This window comes from Anopheles gambiae, chromosome 2 (assembly GCF_943734735.2).
Source record: "Anopheles gambiae chromosome 2, idAnoGambNW_F1_1, whole genome shotgun sequence".
Classification (NCBI taxonomy): domain Eukaryota; kingdom Metazoa; phylum Arthropoda; class Insecta; order Diptera; family Culicidae; genus Anopheles; species Anopheles gambiae.
The window spans coordinates 108,004,147-108,020,199 of NC_064601.1; the positions used below are offsets into that span (position 1 = coordinate 108,004,147).

At 38.1% G+C, this 16,053-nt stretch overlaps 9 protein-coding genes across 9 annotated transcripts; 3 read left to right on the forward strand and 6 right to left on the reverse strand.

Annotated features, from left to right (window-relative positions):
- Positions 1–116: 116 nt before the first annotated feature.
- On the reverse strand, positions 117–604 carry LOC5667273 (cuticle protein 19). Its single transcript, XM_001688073.2, has one exon. The coding sequence runs from the start codon at positions 519–521 to the stop codon at positions 132–134; it is 390 nt and encodes a 129-aa protein (XP_001688125.2). The 5' UTR covers positions 522–604; the 3' UTR covers positions 117–131.
- A 1,400-nt stretch (positions 605–2,004) lies between these two features.
- LOC133391228 (cuticle protein 19-like) lies at positions 2,005–2,548 on the reverse strand. The gene has a single exon (XM_061643251.1). The coding sequence runs from the start codon at positions 2,463–2,465 to the stop codon at positions 2,076–2,078; it is 390 nt and encodes a 129-aa protein (XP_061499235.1). The 5' UTR covers positions 2,466–2,548; the 3' UTR covers positions 2,005–2,075.
- Positions 2,549–3,809: 1,261 nt separating this feature from the next.
- LOC5667275 (cuticle protein 19) lies at positions 3,810–4,341 on the reverse strand. Its single transcript, XM_001688071.2, has one exon. It carries the CDS (start codon positions 4,272–4,274, stop codon positions 3,885–3,887), a length of 390 nt encoding a protein of 129 aa, XP_001688123.2. The 5' UTR covers positions 4,275–4,341; the 3' UTR covers positions 3,810–3,884.
- Positions 4,342–5,903: 1,562 nt separating this feature from the next.
- Positions 5,904–6,525, reverse strand: LOC5667276 (cuticle protein 19). The gene is made up of 2 exons (XM_001688070.2): positions 6,427–6,525; positions 5,904–6,360 (listed from the first exon to the last, which is right to left on the reverse strand). The coding sequence occupies exons 1-2, from the start codon at positions 6,436–6,438 to the stop codon at positions 5,983–5,985; spliced, it is 390 nt and encodes a 129-aa protein (XP_001688122.2). The 5' UTR covers positions 6,439–6,525; the 3' UTR covers positions 5,904–5,982.
- An 887-nt stretch (positions 6,526–7,412) lies between these two features.
- LOC5667265 (cuticle protein 19) lies at positions 7,413–8,051 on the forward strand. The gene is made up of 2 exons (XM_001688069.2): positions 7,413–7,521; positions 7,600–8,051. The coding sequence occupies exons 1-2, from the start codon at positions 7,513–7,515 to the stop codon at positions 7,957–7,959; spliced, it is 369 nt and encodes a 122-aa protein (XP_001688121.2). The 5' UTR covers positions 7,413–7,512; the 3' UTR covers positions 7,960–8,051.
- Positions 8,052–8,996: 945 nt separating this feature from the next.
- Positions 8,997–9,715, reverse strand: LOC1270217 (cuticle protein 19). Its single transcript, XM_308896.5, has 2 exons — positions 9,606–9,715; positions 8,997–9,524 (listed from the first exon to the last, which is right to left on the reverse strand). Exons 1-2 carry the CDS (start codon positions 9,612–9,614, stop codon positions 9,171–9,173), a joined length of 363 nt encoding a protein of 120 aa, XP_308896.5. The 5' UTR covers positions 9,615–9,715; the 3' UTR covers positions 8,997–9,170.
- A 643-nt stretch (positions 9,716–10,358) lies between these two features.
- On the forward strand, positions 10,359–10,841 carry LOC5667257 (cuticle protein 19). Its single transcript, XM_001688068.2, has one exon. It carries the CDS (start codon positions 10,440–10,442, stop codon positions 10,827–10,829), a length of 390 nt encoding a protein of 129 aa, XP_001688120.2. The 5' UTR covers positions 10,359–10,439; the 3' UTR covers positions 10,830–10,841.
- Positions 10,842–12,255: 1,414 nt separating this feature from the next.
- LOC5667258 (cuticle protein 19) lies at positions 12,256–12,963 on the forward strand. The gene has a single exon (XM_001688067.2). It carries the CDS (start codon positions 12,340–12,342, stop codon positions 12,706–12,708), a length of 369 nt encoding a protein of 122 aa, XP_001688119.1. The 5' UTR covers positions 12,256–12,339; the 3' UTR covers positions 12,709–12,963.
- A 1,370-nt stretch (positions 12,964–14,333) lies between these two features.
- On the reverse strand, positions 14,334–14,892 carry LOC1270213 (cuticle protein 19). Its single transcript, XM_308892.5, has 2 exons — positions 14,808–14,892; positions 14,334–14,737 (listed from the first exon to the last, which is right to left on the reverse strand). Exons 1-2 carry the CDS (start codon positions 14,814–14,816, stop codon positions 14,384–14,386), a joined length of 363 nt encoding a protein of 120 aa, XP_308892.4. The 5' UTR covers positions 14,817–14,892; the 3' UTR covers positions 14,334–14,383.
- Between the last annotated feature and the right edge of the window lie 1,161 nt (positions 14,893–16,053).

The window sequence follows — 16,053 nt, forward strand, 5'->3', positions numbered from 1 at the left end:
CAATGAGAAAAAATCCTAATGGTCATACAAAGTGAAACAACAGAGATTTGTTGAGTATAATCAAGTTATCAGCCTCAATTTTATTCGTCTTCAAATCACAGGAACAAATTTCGAGCTACCACAAATGTTGCTTAGTGTTGATGCTGGTACAGGTTGCCGTTGGCGTAGCTGCTGCCATGTCCATGGCCGTGTCCATGACTGTACGAGTGTCCAGCCTCATGGTGTCCATAGACGGCCGGATGGTCAGCATGACCCACTCGCTTGACGTGAGCCTGGAAGCCGTTGTGCTTATCGGACGAGTACTCAACCACTCGCTTGGTTCCGTCGGCTTCATCCAGAGTGTATGCTCCCTTGACGACATCTCCATCTCGATGTTCCCACTGGCTCTTGTGGTCTCCGGTGTGAGGATCCTTTACGCCATACTCGAACTTGTAGCTGGGATGCGAATGATAGTCCTCATGTTCGTAAGCAGCAACGGCGACGGCCAGCAGAGCGAGGGCGGCGATCGTGATCTTCATCATTTTGGGAAGGTTTCTTTGGTTTGTGGATTGGTTGGATGTTGAACGAGCTGTGGCTGGCGGTGGACTGATGGCGTTTGAGTTGGGTATGAGGCCTTAAATACGAAGCGAAACAAGTTGGGCATGAATGTGTGGTTTCCTTTCGTTTGTTTATGTTTGGTAAGTTATTGCATGACCTTGCAAGGCTGTATGGAAATTCTTGGATTGTGATTTTGGGATCTTTTGCAATAAATTTGTAGAATGAATTTGTTTGACAAAGTCTACCTTGAGTAGTTTTGTTTGTTTGATTCGCTAAATAACATTTAAATTAAAGCTCATCTGCAAGAACATATAATGCAGACATAGATCTTTTGAAATTACTAACGATTGTTGTGTTTAATTGTTGAAGTTAGTGTTAAAAAAACTACGCTCAATGAGGTAAATGGATGCGATGGGAGCGTTAAACTCCCACACATATAAAATGATTCCTATTACTAGACTGACAAATTTGTTTAAAATTACCTGACAATCATTGTGTTCAAAGATGGTTCAGTTATGTTTGTTTAATTATATATAAATCATGAATAAAATACATTTGAACAACATATTAAGCGTGATAAGATGTTGATTTATTTTTGAATAGTGTATTCGTACATATTGTTTATTTGTTTTCCTGGAGCAGGAACGATTTGAATAGAAGTACTTTTAATGAGTGTGTAATATTTCAATTCATGCATAAATATTGAATACGAAGTTGTTTTAGTTATGCAAATTGATTCATTATGGTATTTTGAAGGAATGAACTTGCCGTTTTGCTAGTATTTTGTTTATTTGGTTCCAATACATAATGAAGTCATCCAGCCTAGCGATACCAATATAAATTTCACCAGTATTTATTTGTCTCTAACTATTCGCACTCCGTGTAATATGAAAATCACACGTAGTGGAAGATATTTTTCAAATAAAGAATATATCAGTTTATTGTCATCATAGCGATTTGTTTTTTTTATTTAAAAATTGATCATTAGTTTGCTTAATGAAAGATTTTTAGAAATCAGATTTAAATTTAAGAATACAGATTTATTGAGTTCTTTTTATTGCTTCTCTGATTCTATAAAAAATATAAACTAGTGGCAGTTATGGCAGTCATTAGAAAAGTCATTAGAAATTTTTCTTACATAAAATGCAATTTAAATATAAGTGGCAAAACCGATTTTAAGGCCTGTCAGCAATCATATTTGAGAAACAATTGAAATATTACTCGGCATCATTTTTATTCATGATGGTAATCATTTAAGAATCCTTAGTCAAACAAAAGTGAAGTAAACTATAATCGGTAAATTATTCTATACCAAAAACAATATTTATAATGCGCTGCAAAAATATACATTTCCGATATCGCTTTGGTAAAGAAAGCACAGACTATCAAACCAAAGAAAGCGTATGATGAAAATGTCTAAGTGTTCCTATAAAATGTAGATTGATTGTAGCAAACAAAATACGCAAATTTATAACTGAAAAGGTAACTTTATTCATTCGTATTTACAGGAACTGAAACGGAACTATCACAGATAGCTATCAATGATGATGCTGGTACAGGTTGCCGTTGGCGTAGCTGCTGCCATGTCCATGGCCGTGTCCATGGCTGTACGAGTGTCCAGCCTCATGGTGTCCATAGACGGCCGGATGGTCAGCATGACCCACTCGCTTGACGTGAGCCTGGAAGCCGTTGTGCTTATCGGACGAGTACTCAACCACTCGCTTGGTTCCGTCGGCTTCATCCAGAGTGTATGCTCCCTTGACGACATCTCCATCCCGATGTTCCCACTGGCTCTTGTGGTCTCCGGTGTGAGGATCCTTTACGCCATACTCGAACTTGTAGCTGGGATGCGAATGATAGTCCTCATGTTCGTAAGCTGCAACGGCAACAGCTAGCAGTGCGAGGGTGGCGATCGTGAACTTCATCATTTTGGGAATTTTTCTTTGGTTTGTGGATTGGTTAGATGCAGAGTAAGCAGTGGCTGCCGTACGACTGTTGACGTTTGAGTAAGGCAGGAGGGCTTATATACGAAGCGAAAAGAGTAGGGTTGGAAAGTGTGGCTTCCTTTCATTTGTTTATGTTTGGCAAGTTACTGAGTGACCGTACCAGGCAGTATGTATTTGCTACAGTTATAGGTTTTTTATGTTCATAACGAAGTTGTCTAATTGCTTGTTGTGCGTTAATTAGTAAATGTCAACAATATCAATGCATGATAATTTGTTGATCAACAAATGGTCTACGCCATTTCATCGTTTGCCGGATTTTTTTATTGTTAATTGTTGTTCACAATATCCAAATACTTAATTGAGAGATGTATAACCCAGTTCTACGAGAGACAAAATCAAAAAGCATAAGCTTACGCTGAGCATATGGTAAAGTAGCGCATGATACAAAATACATACTTAGAAATTGCGAAAAAATATTTTGGATTTTTTTAAAGATTTGTTTGGGTTTTCTGTACAATCACTGATGCTAACATAAGCAATTCAACCAAAATTTAAAAAAAAATCACTCAAACATAAATAAATCGCTTAATTTAATACATTCATGTAAGGGATATACAGAACACTAAAACATATAAATAAGCGACATTCACTTTAAAATGATTCCTTTGGCCTCACAAGATTATTTTTAAAATTGCTTGGCCGTCAACATATTTTAACCGTAAAATTTAAAACATTTGGCAGCATATTAAGCATGTCAAAATGTAAAATTATTGTAGTCTTTTGAATTTGTATTTATTGATTTTATGCATATTATCATTATATATTTTTTATGGAAAAGACTTAACATAGAACTCGCTAGTTTTTTATTACAAACAAATCTAAGAATTTTACTTAAAATTGACATGCTAGTTTATGTTTTTAGGTTGTCACAATTTTGCAGAATTAGCTTCAACAAAAAAAGTATAATAAATTGGGTTTTATAAGTTTTTTGGCATTTATTGCTATAAGTACTATCCTAAAGAAACTTCCCATTCAAAAATGTACGCTAGTTGATTAAAAAAATACGTGTAAGACAAAAACGATTTCTGTAACCACCATTTCCCTAACAATTCTAGTATGGCATAAATCCTGCAAGATCAACAACAATCGATAGCAAATTCAACTTTAAAAACAATATTTATAATGCAAATCAAAATAGTACCTCTCCAAAATTTCTGCAGTAACACCACAAAAAACTATTAAACCATAGGAACTTTATGAGAATTTTATAAGGCCTCAGCGTTCCTATAGAATATAGATTGATTGTGACCAATACAAACACGCAAATGTATTTAACAAAAAAGTAGCTTTATTTCATTCGTATTTACAGGAACTGAAACGGAATTGATGCACTGATGCATCTCAATAATGATACTGGTGCAGGTTGCCGTTGGCGTAGCTGCTGCCATGTCCATGACCGTGTCCATGGCTGTACGAGTGTCCAGCCTCATGATGTCCATACACTTCCGGGTGGTGAGCATGGCCCACACGCTTGACATGAGCCTGGAAGCCGTTGTGCTTATCGGACGAGTACTCAACCACTCGCTTGGTTCCGTCGGCTTCATCCAGAGTGTACTGTCCCTTGACGACATCTCCATCCCGATGTTCCCACTGGCTCTTGTGGTCTCCGGTGTGAGGATCCTTTACTCCATACTCGAACTTGTAGCTGGGATGCGAATGATAGTCCTCATGTTCGTAAGCAGCAACGGCTACAGCCAGCAGAGCGAGGGCAGCGATCGTGATCTTCATCATTTTGAGAAGAGTTCTTTGGTTTGTGGATTGGTTGGATGTTGATCGAGCTGTGGCTGCTGGTTGACTGATGGCGTTTGAGTCAATTATGAGGGCTTAAATATGAAGCGAAAGAAGTAGGGCGACGAATGAGTGGTTTACTTTCATTGCTGAAAGTTTGGTGCATTTTCGAATGACCTTGCGTGACAGTAAGGAAAACGATGCATATGTGTTCACATAATGTTCCACAGAAATTCTAAATGCTGCTGTATTGGATTTTAAAATTATTTTTTATTTATTGTTTAGAATAATGATTATTAAATTAACAAATTTAGGGTCAAGACCAGGACCGCTACGGGTTCGTTATCAGTTTCAGGAAAAGTATTCGTTTAGTACCAGTTCAAGGATCGGTATGGCTTCAAGATCAACACCAGATTTTTTTCGTAATATTATTTTTATATAATAATAATAATATTATATAATATTATTATATTTCGTAACGTAAACCCTGTAACAGGACCTAATTGATTGATAACCTTAAAATAAGTTCTATGAAGGTTTGCAAAAATGTACTTCGGATAAAAAGGTTTCAACTAATATGCAGTTAATTCCTCAAAACTGTATATGTTTTCGTGTCAAATTAAATGCAAATCAGTATCATAAGTTACCTGATTGTAGCTCACTTCGTCTAGATTCTCACTTTGAGCAAGTAATGCTAACTTCAATTTAAAAACGAAAACGAAAAACAATTTGATTTTGGTCGTATTTCTCCTGCATGAAGCTAGACAAAATAATCATAAATGAATAATTATGTTCAACGATAAATGAATCAAAAAAGGTCTGTATTAAGATATGCTATACTATTTTGCAAGGTAGATATACAGTTGCTGCCGTCATCTGCATCTAGTATTATGGTAGTTATATCTATTTGTGGCGTGAAAACGTAGTAGTTAGTTATGATTACAATTAATTATTTTATTAAAAGATTATGAATTTTGAAACTACCATCATTAAAAAGAACAATACAAAGAATATTACAGGCATTTGGTGCACCTTTCTTGGCATTTAATTCATGAAATGTCAACAACCATATGCTATAAAGGTTGTTTTAAATGACTTTTACACAGAAGACTAATAGAAGAATGTTAGAAGGACCCAATTGTAAGACAGGCTATTGTTGTGTGGTTTCATTAATGAATCACAGAGAATCAAGCTCTTAAATGACATGGACTAAAACCAACAATGAATTAATGAATTTTTGAGGTAAAAAAATATAATGGACTTCAATATAGAATATAAACAGTACAAAGCATAAATTGCACATTTAAAAAAACAGGATAGACAATGCCAGAAGCCGGTCTCGTGGTACAGTCGTCAACTCGTACAACTTAACAACATACCTGTCATGGGTTCAAGTCTCAAATGGACCTTGCCCCATAAGCAATACGGCAAAGCATTTTGGATTAAAAAAGGGAATCTAATCGTAATAAAATAAATCATTATATTTCAATTATGCATTATCGTCAGAAATGCGATTCGAGTCGCTTTTCCATATCATACACTTTTTTATAACTTTTAAATAACAAGTAAATACTCAGAAATATATTTTCTGAATATATACTTAAATGATTGATTTCAGCAATGGAAAAATACAATTACAATTCATAGCATAAACATGATTTTATTCAGTTCATATTTTTAGGAACCAAAACGGAACGATCATAGACGCTCCTTAATGATGATACTGATGCAGGTTACTATTGGCGTAGCTGCTACCATGTCCATGTTCTTGCCCGTGACCGTACGAGTGTCCAGCCTCATGGTGTCCATAGACAGCCGGATGGTCAGCATGGCCCACTCGCTTGACGTGAGCCTGGAAGCCGTTGTGCTTGTCGGACGAGTATTCAACCACTCGCTTGGTTCCATCAGCTTCATCCAGAGTGTACGCTCCCTTGACGACATCTCCGTCGCGATGCTCCCACTGGCTCTTGTGATCTCCAGTGTGAGGATCCTTTACTCCATACTCGAACTTGTAGCTGGGATGCGAATGGTAATCATGATCGCTGTTGTCAGCAACAACAATAGCTACTATGGCAGCAATGAAGATGATCTACATTTATTATGAAAATATTTATTACAATTTTAAGTTGACATACTGCCCTACACTTGATCGTACCTTGCACAGCATAATGTAGTGTTTGCGTCGCGGATTCTAAATGAGAACTGATGCTAAAAGTCATCATACCTTCCAAATTTATACCACCATTCGCTGTTCATTCGTGAAAGTCCGCTCCTCGTTTTGTCATTCACACGACACCAGTCCTCATGATGAACGATAAGTGTTATTGCATTTTATTTTCTAACAAATCACAAAAACATTGCACTCACAACAATAACATCTACAACAGTAGTAAGTAGTGGCACGTGCCATAGACTCATCCTGCAAATAGAGACCCTCGGCGTGAAAATGCTCCCACCAACTCCAAAAACTCAGCCGCACACAAACAACCGGTCTGTAACCGGTGCAGATTTTGAGCCCTTGTCGTATACATGTTTTGATTTAACGCTCGAACAAACAGCAATGTACCCAATTACTACCAATACCATTCGTATACACTTCACTGTATTGTACGCATACGCCCGCTCGATATGTTTTCACATGTTTGTAATCAACCGACTCACTGTAGGGCATCGAACAGGAAGTGGAAATCCAAAAACCCGATCGGTTGATATCTTTAAAAATACGTTGAAGTGTTTTTCTTATGTACGCAAACTAATATTTTTCACCCTCTCTACTTTTTCGCAACCAAATCACCCATAAAATATCGCACGAGCTTGAGTCTAAATTTTGCTTAAGTTTTTCATTTATCGCTGTTCAAATTTACCTGTTCTTTTACCTATACCATGGGCGAAGCCGTCAAATGCTCGACCCGATCACCAACTCACTAACACGACTAACGTTCTCCGCTCGATGCCGCGTGTCCACATCACCGGCACAGGAAAGTGCAGCTAATTTAACGATTTCGTCACCCGTCATTGGGTGGGTGCGGCGAGTTTTCCCTCAAGCGCAGCCCACCTGCTCGCAAGCGGGGAGAAAATTATTAACCACAATTCGGTTTTTCGGTGAGCGTAGTCGTATCTCAACAATAGTCACTGGCCGGGTATAAAACCACCGAGCGCGAGACAGATTGACATCAGTACTCAACTAGCGCTCAGTAGAAACAGTTTCACCAGCTCTAGCTAAACCTCACTAACCAACAAAATGATCAAGGTAAGCTCGATTGGGACACTGTGTGTTCAGTGGCGAAACCGTTCAGTTCAACAGTACTAACTTTCTATCTTATGACAGATTGCTCTGATTCTCGCCCTGGCCGTTGCTGTGTTTGGATATGGTCATGAACATCACGATTATCATTCGCATCCCAGCTACAAGTTCGAGTATGGCGTAAAGGATCCTCACACCGGAGATCACAAGAGCCAGTGGGAACATCGCGACGGAGATGTCGTCAAGGGAGCGTACACTCTGGATGAGGCTGATGGAACCAAGCGAGTGGTTGAGTACTCGTCCGACAAGCACAACGGCTTCCAGGCTCACGTCAAGCGAGTGGGCCATGCTGACTATCCGGCTGTCTATGGACACCATGAGGCTGGACATTCGTACGGCCATGGACATGCCAGCAGCTACGCTAAGCTCAACCAACATCACTGAGGAATCAGAGCATTGTGATCTATAATCATCATCTTTAACTGTCACTGTGATCTTATCTGTGTAAATACATTTCATTTCATCAATTCTTCAAATCCAACAGTCTCAAGTAACTGTCCTTCCGAAATAGCTATAATTTGTCAATAATAGTTTTAGTTATTTGACTTTTGAAACTATTTCTTATAAAGTACACATAGTAATTCTACAGTTTTTTTTCCAATTTTTTTGTCATCGTTTGAAATCTTTGTTTATTTTTAAGCAATAAAGATAAACGTTTTGTGAGTGAACAAAAAACAGAATTATATGACAGTGCACTTGCAGGTGACAATCGTATTCGACAATCGACAAAAGTATTTCGAAACTAGCAATTTTACAATATTTTCGCCAAAACAACGGGATTTTATTTAGTTCATTTCCTATTTTTGTTTTGGTTTTTAAACATAGTTTTCAATTTGGAATAGCTTGCCAAATTGCTGCATAAAGAGCCCAATTTGCTTAGGATTTCTAACTGCGAGTATAAATATTTTAAATTCAAAATAAAAAACCGTTTACTCATGATGACTGTACTATCAAGGATAAAAAACTGTATCAACGTTTGATGGATAGGCCAAGGAGACATTTTTTATCGCTATCGGTCAAGGCCTGCCTGTACCACTAACGGGGTAGGCTTTCGGTGACTTATTCATTACTCATAGCAGGATAGTCAGTGATATGCGTATAATGCACGGTCCATTTGGGGCTTTAATCCATGACGGGCATGTCATTAAATTGTACGAATTGACCACTGCACCACAAGACCAACCCCCTTTTCTTCTTTATGTATTGCACATAAATGTTGATTGTTTATCATTTATCATTTATCGTTTATAATAACCTAATCGTTTCTTAAAATTTACAATAGAAGTATTCAAGATAGCGTTTGTCAGAAAAAATTAAATTGTTGTTTGGTAATACACAATAACCGTTTGCTTAGAGACACAGAAAAGCAAAAGCAACTTTAGAAAAATATCGTAGTTCGGTTGAATTTATGCTTATGTCAGTTTTTAGTCTAAATAATGTTTTTTATTAATGGTAGAAATATGAACCAAAAGTAAATTCAAAACTGCATTCCTTCTTTTATGCTCTTCTTATTAGACAATCATCAATTCGTAAAAAAAAAAATATTAAGATTTTTTAAATTTAATTTCAGTTTGCGTAAAATCAAATCACTTTGTTTAGTTGTACTTATGCAGCTTGCTATAGCTGTGACCGTATCCATGATCGTATGATCCACCATATCCTCCCTGGTGTCCATGCACTTCCGGGTGGTGAGCATGGCCCACTCGCTTCACATGAGCCTGGAAACCGTTGTGCTTGTCGGACGAGTACTCAACCACTCGTTCAGTTCCGTCAGCCTCGTGCAGGGTGTATGCTCCCTTGACGACATCTCCGTCCCGATGTTCCCACTGGCTCTTGTGGTCTCCGGTATGAGGATCCTTTACTCCATATTCAAACTTGTAGCTGGGGTATGCGTAGTAATCATCAACTGCGGCTGTCACAGCCACCAAAGCTGCCAGAGCAACGAATACCTAAGATGAAGAGATTGTTAGTAGTTTTGTATATATTTTTTTATCTTTCCTTCTTCGAAACAATGAATCTTCAATACAGACCTTGAACATCTTGGTAATGGTTAGAAGGTTTTCTGTTTAACTGTAACGAACAAAAGCTGAATGATGAGTCTATCTGTGTGCACTGGTTCTTATATACCAACCGGTTGGAAAACTTGTGTAAGGATAACAACGTCAACGACCACTCCGGTGGCTATTTATTTCCTCATAACTGACAAGTGGCATCGCGTGTTCCATTCACACAAGGGTTTGAACTTCTGCGTAAACGGTTTCACGACGATTGAAGTTTCAAATGATTTTCATTCACATATTTTGCTTTGGCCTTCAGTGTTTGGCCTGCCCAAACCATTTTTAAATAGATATCTATGAGTGCCTTGGCTTGGATGTTTGAGATGCTTGAAATGAATCTTTGATTTAGCAACCTGTTTTTGTCCATAAACAAATAACAGGACATTCACAGATTAATTACTTCTACAATTCATCAACCCTTTATTAGGTAAAACAATAGACCTGTGCCCAAGAAAGTTCTCGCTCTTTCTTTATTTTCATAGGAAGAGTCCTTTTCAATTGCCAATCATTACCTAACCCGGTATTTGTATCGATTTTCGGGCAGATAGCCATAATTATACAAAAAATTATGACCAAATAGAGACCGAATTATGACATCATTTGACAATTTTCATTTCTACACCCATATGCAAGGTCATGCAATAACTTGCCAAACATAAACAAAACGAAAGGAAACCACACATTCCAACCCTACTCGCTTCGCATCGTATTTAAGGCCGCATACCCAACTCAAACGCCATCAGTCAACCGCCAGCCACAGCTCAATCTGCAGCTCACCAATCCACAAACCAAAGAAACCTTCCCAACATGATGAAGATCACGATCGCCGCCCTCGCTCTGCTGGCCGTCGCCGTTGCTGCATACGAACATGAGGACTATCATTCGCATCCCAGCTACAAGTTCGAGTATGGAGTAAAGGATCCTCACACCGGAGATCACAAGAGCCAGTGGGAACATCGGGATGGAGATGTCGTCAAGGGAGCATATACCCTTCACGAGGCTGACGGAACTGAGCGAGTAGTTGAGTACTCGTCCGACAAGCACAACGGCTTCCAGGCTCATGTCAAGCGAGTGGGTCATGCTCACCACCCGGAAGTGTATGGACACCATGAGGCTGGACACTCGTACAGCCATGGACACGGTCATGGTCATGGCAGCAGCTACGCCAACGGCAACCTGTACCAGCACCATCACTAAGGAGCATTTGTGGTAGCTCGGAATTTGTTCCTGTGATTTGAAGACGAATAAAATTGAGGCTGAGAAAAAAACATGTATTTTTATTTTTCAAACGCATGTTGGCTCATAATGTTTGATAATTAATATTTTGTCATTAAGCAACTCGGCCTTTTTGGACCGTTACTCCTGAATATAAAAAAAAAAATTTGTCATTAGTTGCTCCGATGATTCGAATACATTCTGTGTTTTAGCTATAAAATGTGGTGAAACTACTTTTCAAACAGTTATTCATCCAACCTCTAGGGGAACAAACTTTGAAATAGGGAAACCACGGCAAAATGGGAATATTAAGCAACTGTGTGATTTATACTGTTATGCCATGAAAAACAATTAGTTTTTCATCATTCTCTGCTTGTACTACTGATTTATCGATAAGTTTAACCGCATGACATCAAAATAACGGATTGTTATAAAAAATCTTAACATAAAATTTGATATTACACGTGAGGCTGTTTTGACATATCGCCAAATTGAGCATTTTACACTGGGGCTATAACAGTCACAACTACAGCACTTTTTTAGGTAATAGTCAATGCTTTGTGCACGCGTCGTGAAATTTTTTATCTTCCTAGCTGTTAATTCACTGTATAGGATAGCCCCTCCAAATATTCCAAAAATATACTTTAAAAGCTAAACCACGCTTTAAATGTTTCAATTTTGAAACTTTTATTGTAGGCATAATTGAATGGGCAAACACAATACCTCATAGCCTCATAAAGCGCCATACGGTAATATAATCTGTTCATTGTGCCTCACGCAAAGTAGTTTTTTTTTTCTTATTGTATTTATATTCAAAAGATGCATTCAATGTTTCTGCTTTTTACAGACAAATCCTACAGAAATACAATATCTATAAAAATATGTCATATAATTTTTTGATACATTCTTGTAACATAGCTTAAAGCTTATTTTCAATGCGGTAAAAATAAGGTGTAATAAAACTTAAATGGCGTTGATAAAGCACACCACTGTTTGACTTCAATATACATATTAACTCGCCGATTCAACATAACTCGACACCAATCAATGCATCTCTTGGAGTATTGGAATATGTCTTTCATGTTAAATAATATTTAAATGAATGATTCTTATTTTGCTAATCCTAATTCCTAATTTTCATAATATACCAATATTTAAGTCAAATGTTATGATGTTATTTGACTTTTTTTAGAAAAGCATAAATTGAAAATTTGGTTGAAAAAATCAATATTGTAAAATTGCATCAGAACACTAACGCATGGGACAGCGACCATTTCTTATGCGTTGCGTTTCTTTGAATGTAACGCCCACATGCAAGGTCATGCAATAACTTGCCAAACATAAACAAAACGAAAGGAAACAACACATTCGTGCCCTACTCGCTTCGCTTCATATTTAAACCCTCATACCCAACTTAAACACCATCAGTCAATCGCCAGCCACAGTTCGATCAACATTCAACCAATCCAGAAACCAAAGAACCCTTCCCAAAATGATGAAGATCACGATCGCCGCCCTCGCTCTGCTAGCCGTCGCCGTTGCTGCTTACGAACATGAGGACTATCATTCGCATCCCAGCTACAAGTTCGAGTATGGCGTAAAGGATCCTCACACCGGAGACCACAAGAGCCAGTGGGAACATCGGGACGGAGATGTTGTCAAAGGACAGTACACGCTGGATGAAGCCGACGGAACCAAGCGAGTGGTTGAGTACTCGTCCGACAAGCACAACGGCTTCCAGGCTCACGTCAAGCGAGTGGGCCATGCTGACCATCCGGCTGTCTATGGACACCATGAGGCTGGACATTCGTACGGCCATGGACACGCCAGCAGCTACGCTAAGCTCAACCAACATCACTGAGGAATCAGAGCATTGTGATCTATAATAATCATCTTGAAATGTTATTGTGATCTTATCTGTATAAATACATTTCATTTCATAAGCTTTTCAAAACCAACTGACTCAAATTACTGACACTCCGAAATTGTTGTGGTATTAGATAATTCTTCTAGTTAAATAGAATTTGCAACTGTTTATAGAGTACATATTTCCAAATTGATCCGCATGCTGTTTTGCTAAACTATGCAATTGTTTGTTCTGTTTTGAAACACCTGATTTGAAAAAAAAAATCTCATTTTTAACTATCGCATACTACTATTTTACGTTTATATAGCTTTAGTAATGCGGGTAATTATAATTTGGAAATTAAATTTAATTCTAACGCATACAATAAACTTATACAACTTTAGTAACCAAAACATGTGTCTATCGTTTCAATGAGTGGTAGTTTACTAACATATAGAAACTAAGCTATCATCGCCAATAGCTGTAATGGCAATTGGGTTAGCAGCGGCCGCTCTTTCCTGAGAACCATCAAGACCACAACACCACAATAGAGAGACCATCTTTCACACCAAGGCCAGAGAATTCTATCACGACTTCAAATTGGACATTCCCGGCTCACCCAAACCTTTTTATTGCAAAAATCCTGTCCATCACTATGCATATTAACCGAATGCCATGGATATACTGCGGAACGCACCACCAGCAAATTGGACCACAGTATCGACACCATCCTCTCACCAGACAGCGATTGCCAGCGAAAACTGTAAAAATTCCTTCGTATAACTAGTCTTTATGAAGAACTTTAACTAAAACCGCATGCAAAACAGTCAAACATTCTAAATAAAATCAACGGATAGCTTTACCGAGACCGGTATAAGGTATTTGCAAGCCACAAATAGCTTGCACAGAAGAATGTTAGATTTTAAGTTTTATAATTCATCAACCGATTCAAAGAGGCAAATGAGGCCTATCGGCTCAAGTATCTATTAAAAAAAAGACAAACAAAAAATAAAAAATAAAATAATTACAAAAGTAATCACTTTGTTTTATTTAGCTTGTGAATCCTAATAGTAGAAAACTTTTAAAGTAAAACCTTAAAGATTGTTCAATGTGATCAAACAATATGATTACATTACAAAGTGTCAATTAGTTTCTTCTTCTTCTTTTGGTTCAACAGCCGTTATCGGTTAAGGCCTGCCTGTATCACTAACGGGCTAGGCTTTCAGTGACTTATCGATTACTCATAGCAGGATAGTCAGTCTTATGCGTATGATGCACGGTCCATTCGGGATTTAAATCGATGACGGACATGTTGTTAAGCCGTGCGAGTTGATGACTGTACCAGTTTAGTCTATGTATAGTAACAAGAACAGTTATTAATTGACATTCTTAATCTATGTATTAATAATTACAGGTATGTATACCATAACTAAAGATCAATTAGTAACTAACTGCTTAGGGAGGCAAATAAATATGAAGTTGTGAAAAAAAAACAAATCAATGATAAGTTAAAGAAAGAATTTGTTTATAATAGTTCTAACGGAAAAATGAACGAATAAAATGACGAAAATCATCTCATCAACTGAATTAATGTTGAAATTACCCAAATAATCAGTTTTATCTCATCAAAGCCAGTCGAGTTTATTTGAACTAAATTTAAAGTTTTATTGCCAAGATCTAATCTCTTTATTTAATTATACTTATGCAGCTTGCTGTAGCTGTGACCGTATCCATGATCATATGATCCACCATATCCTCCCTGGTGTCCATACACTTCCGAGTGGTGAGCATGGCCCACTCGCTTCACATGAGCTTGGAAGCCGTTGTGCTTGTCGGACGAGTACTCAACTACTCGCTCAGTTCCGTCAGCCTCGTGTAGGGTGTAGGCTCCCTTGACGACATCTCCGTCCCGATGTTCCCACTGGCTCTTGTGGTCTCCGGTGTGAGGATCCTTTACTCCATACTCGAACTTGTAGCTGGGATATGCGTAGTAATCATCAACTGCGGCTGCCACAGCCACCAATGCTGCCAGAGCAACAAAGATCTAAAATGAGAGTTTGAAAAGTTGTTAATAATTTATTATTCTTTCTTAATTTAAAACATGGCTTACAGACCTTGAACATCTTGATGATGGTTAGAAGTTTTAATTGTTTTACTGCAATGAACAAAAGCTGAATGATGTTTCTAGCTGTGTACACTGGTTCTTATATACCAACCCGGTCAGAAAACTTGTGAAAGGATACAAGTTTCATTTAGTTACCTTCTCATAACTGACAAGTGGCATTGCATGTTCCGTGCACATAAGAGTTGATTGTTTGAAGTTTCAAAAGATTTTCGTTTACTTGTTTTCTTTGGGGTGGAACAGTGTTTGACTTGTCCCAACCATTTTTACTGAGGTTTCTATGTTGTGCTTCTTTTGACGGCTTGTAAGAAGTGTAATTGCACTATTGACAATCTCAACAAACGGGTTTTGTCCAAAAACACGTAACATGATATTAACAAATCAATTACTTCAATCAATCTTCTGCACTGTATTAGGGAAAACAACAGAAAATGTGGCCAAGAAAACTCTTTCACTATCTTCTCAGTGATTTCCGCTTGCTAAACATGATCTACCCCTGTAAATGCAATCCTATACAAACATAATTTGTAAACATGAGCAGTGATCTGATCCAATTTCACGCCCAGTTAACCACACACATGATCCCACCTCGCTAATCTATGAATAACACCAACTAGATTTCCCTCTCATTCGCTCAAATCATTTTTCTTTTGATCATCTCATTTCCTCCCGCAAAATGTGGTTTACAAAATCTTTACGTCTGGCGCTTTATTCACCAGTTTTCATTCATGCTCTCCGATCGCCGTTTTCTTTCAAGGTTTTATTTCGTAGAGGAAAAAACGTCCCAGTGAAGCATAAAACATAACGCTCGAGAAATAGACACAAACATACAATCGTTCCGTACCGAACCAACTAACCGTCCACCCAAAACCACCAGCCAAGGTCAAAATTCACGTAAAATGGAAAAATAACATTTACGCCTTGACTAACCTTGGGTGATGGTGTTTGACGCCAAACCACCAAAAAAACAAACGACGGTTGTGCCTTCCATATTACGTTATGCGGCCACGTTTGGTCAAATGAAGAAATAAGGGGGAGGTAAAAAACACCCGTTAAACGCATCGACAGTCGTTTGGTGCAAAGGTTTGCGTACTCGAAACCACATGGAAATGTTGCGAGTTAGAGTGATGGCTACAGCCATGAAACGCTGCACGCCCACAAATTCCGGCTGTCGCATGCCATAACCAATCGTCCTGTCACAGAGCTGAACCACAAATTAGCGAAATCGAACCGAACGA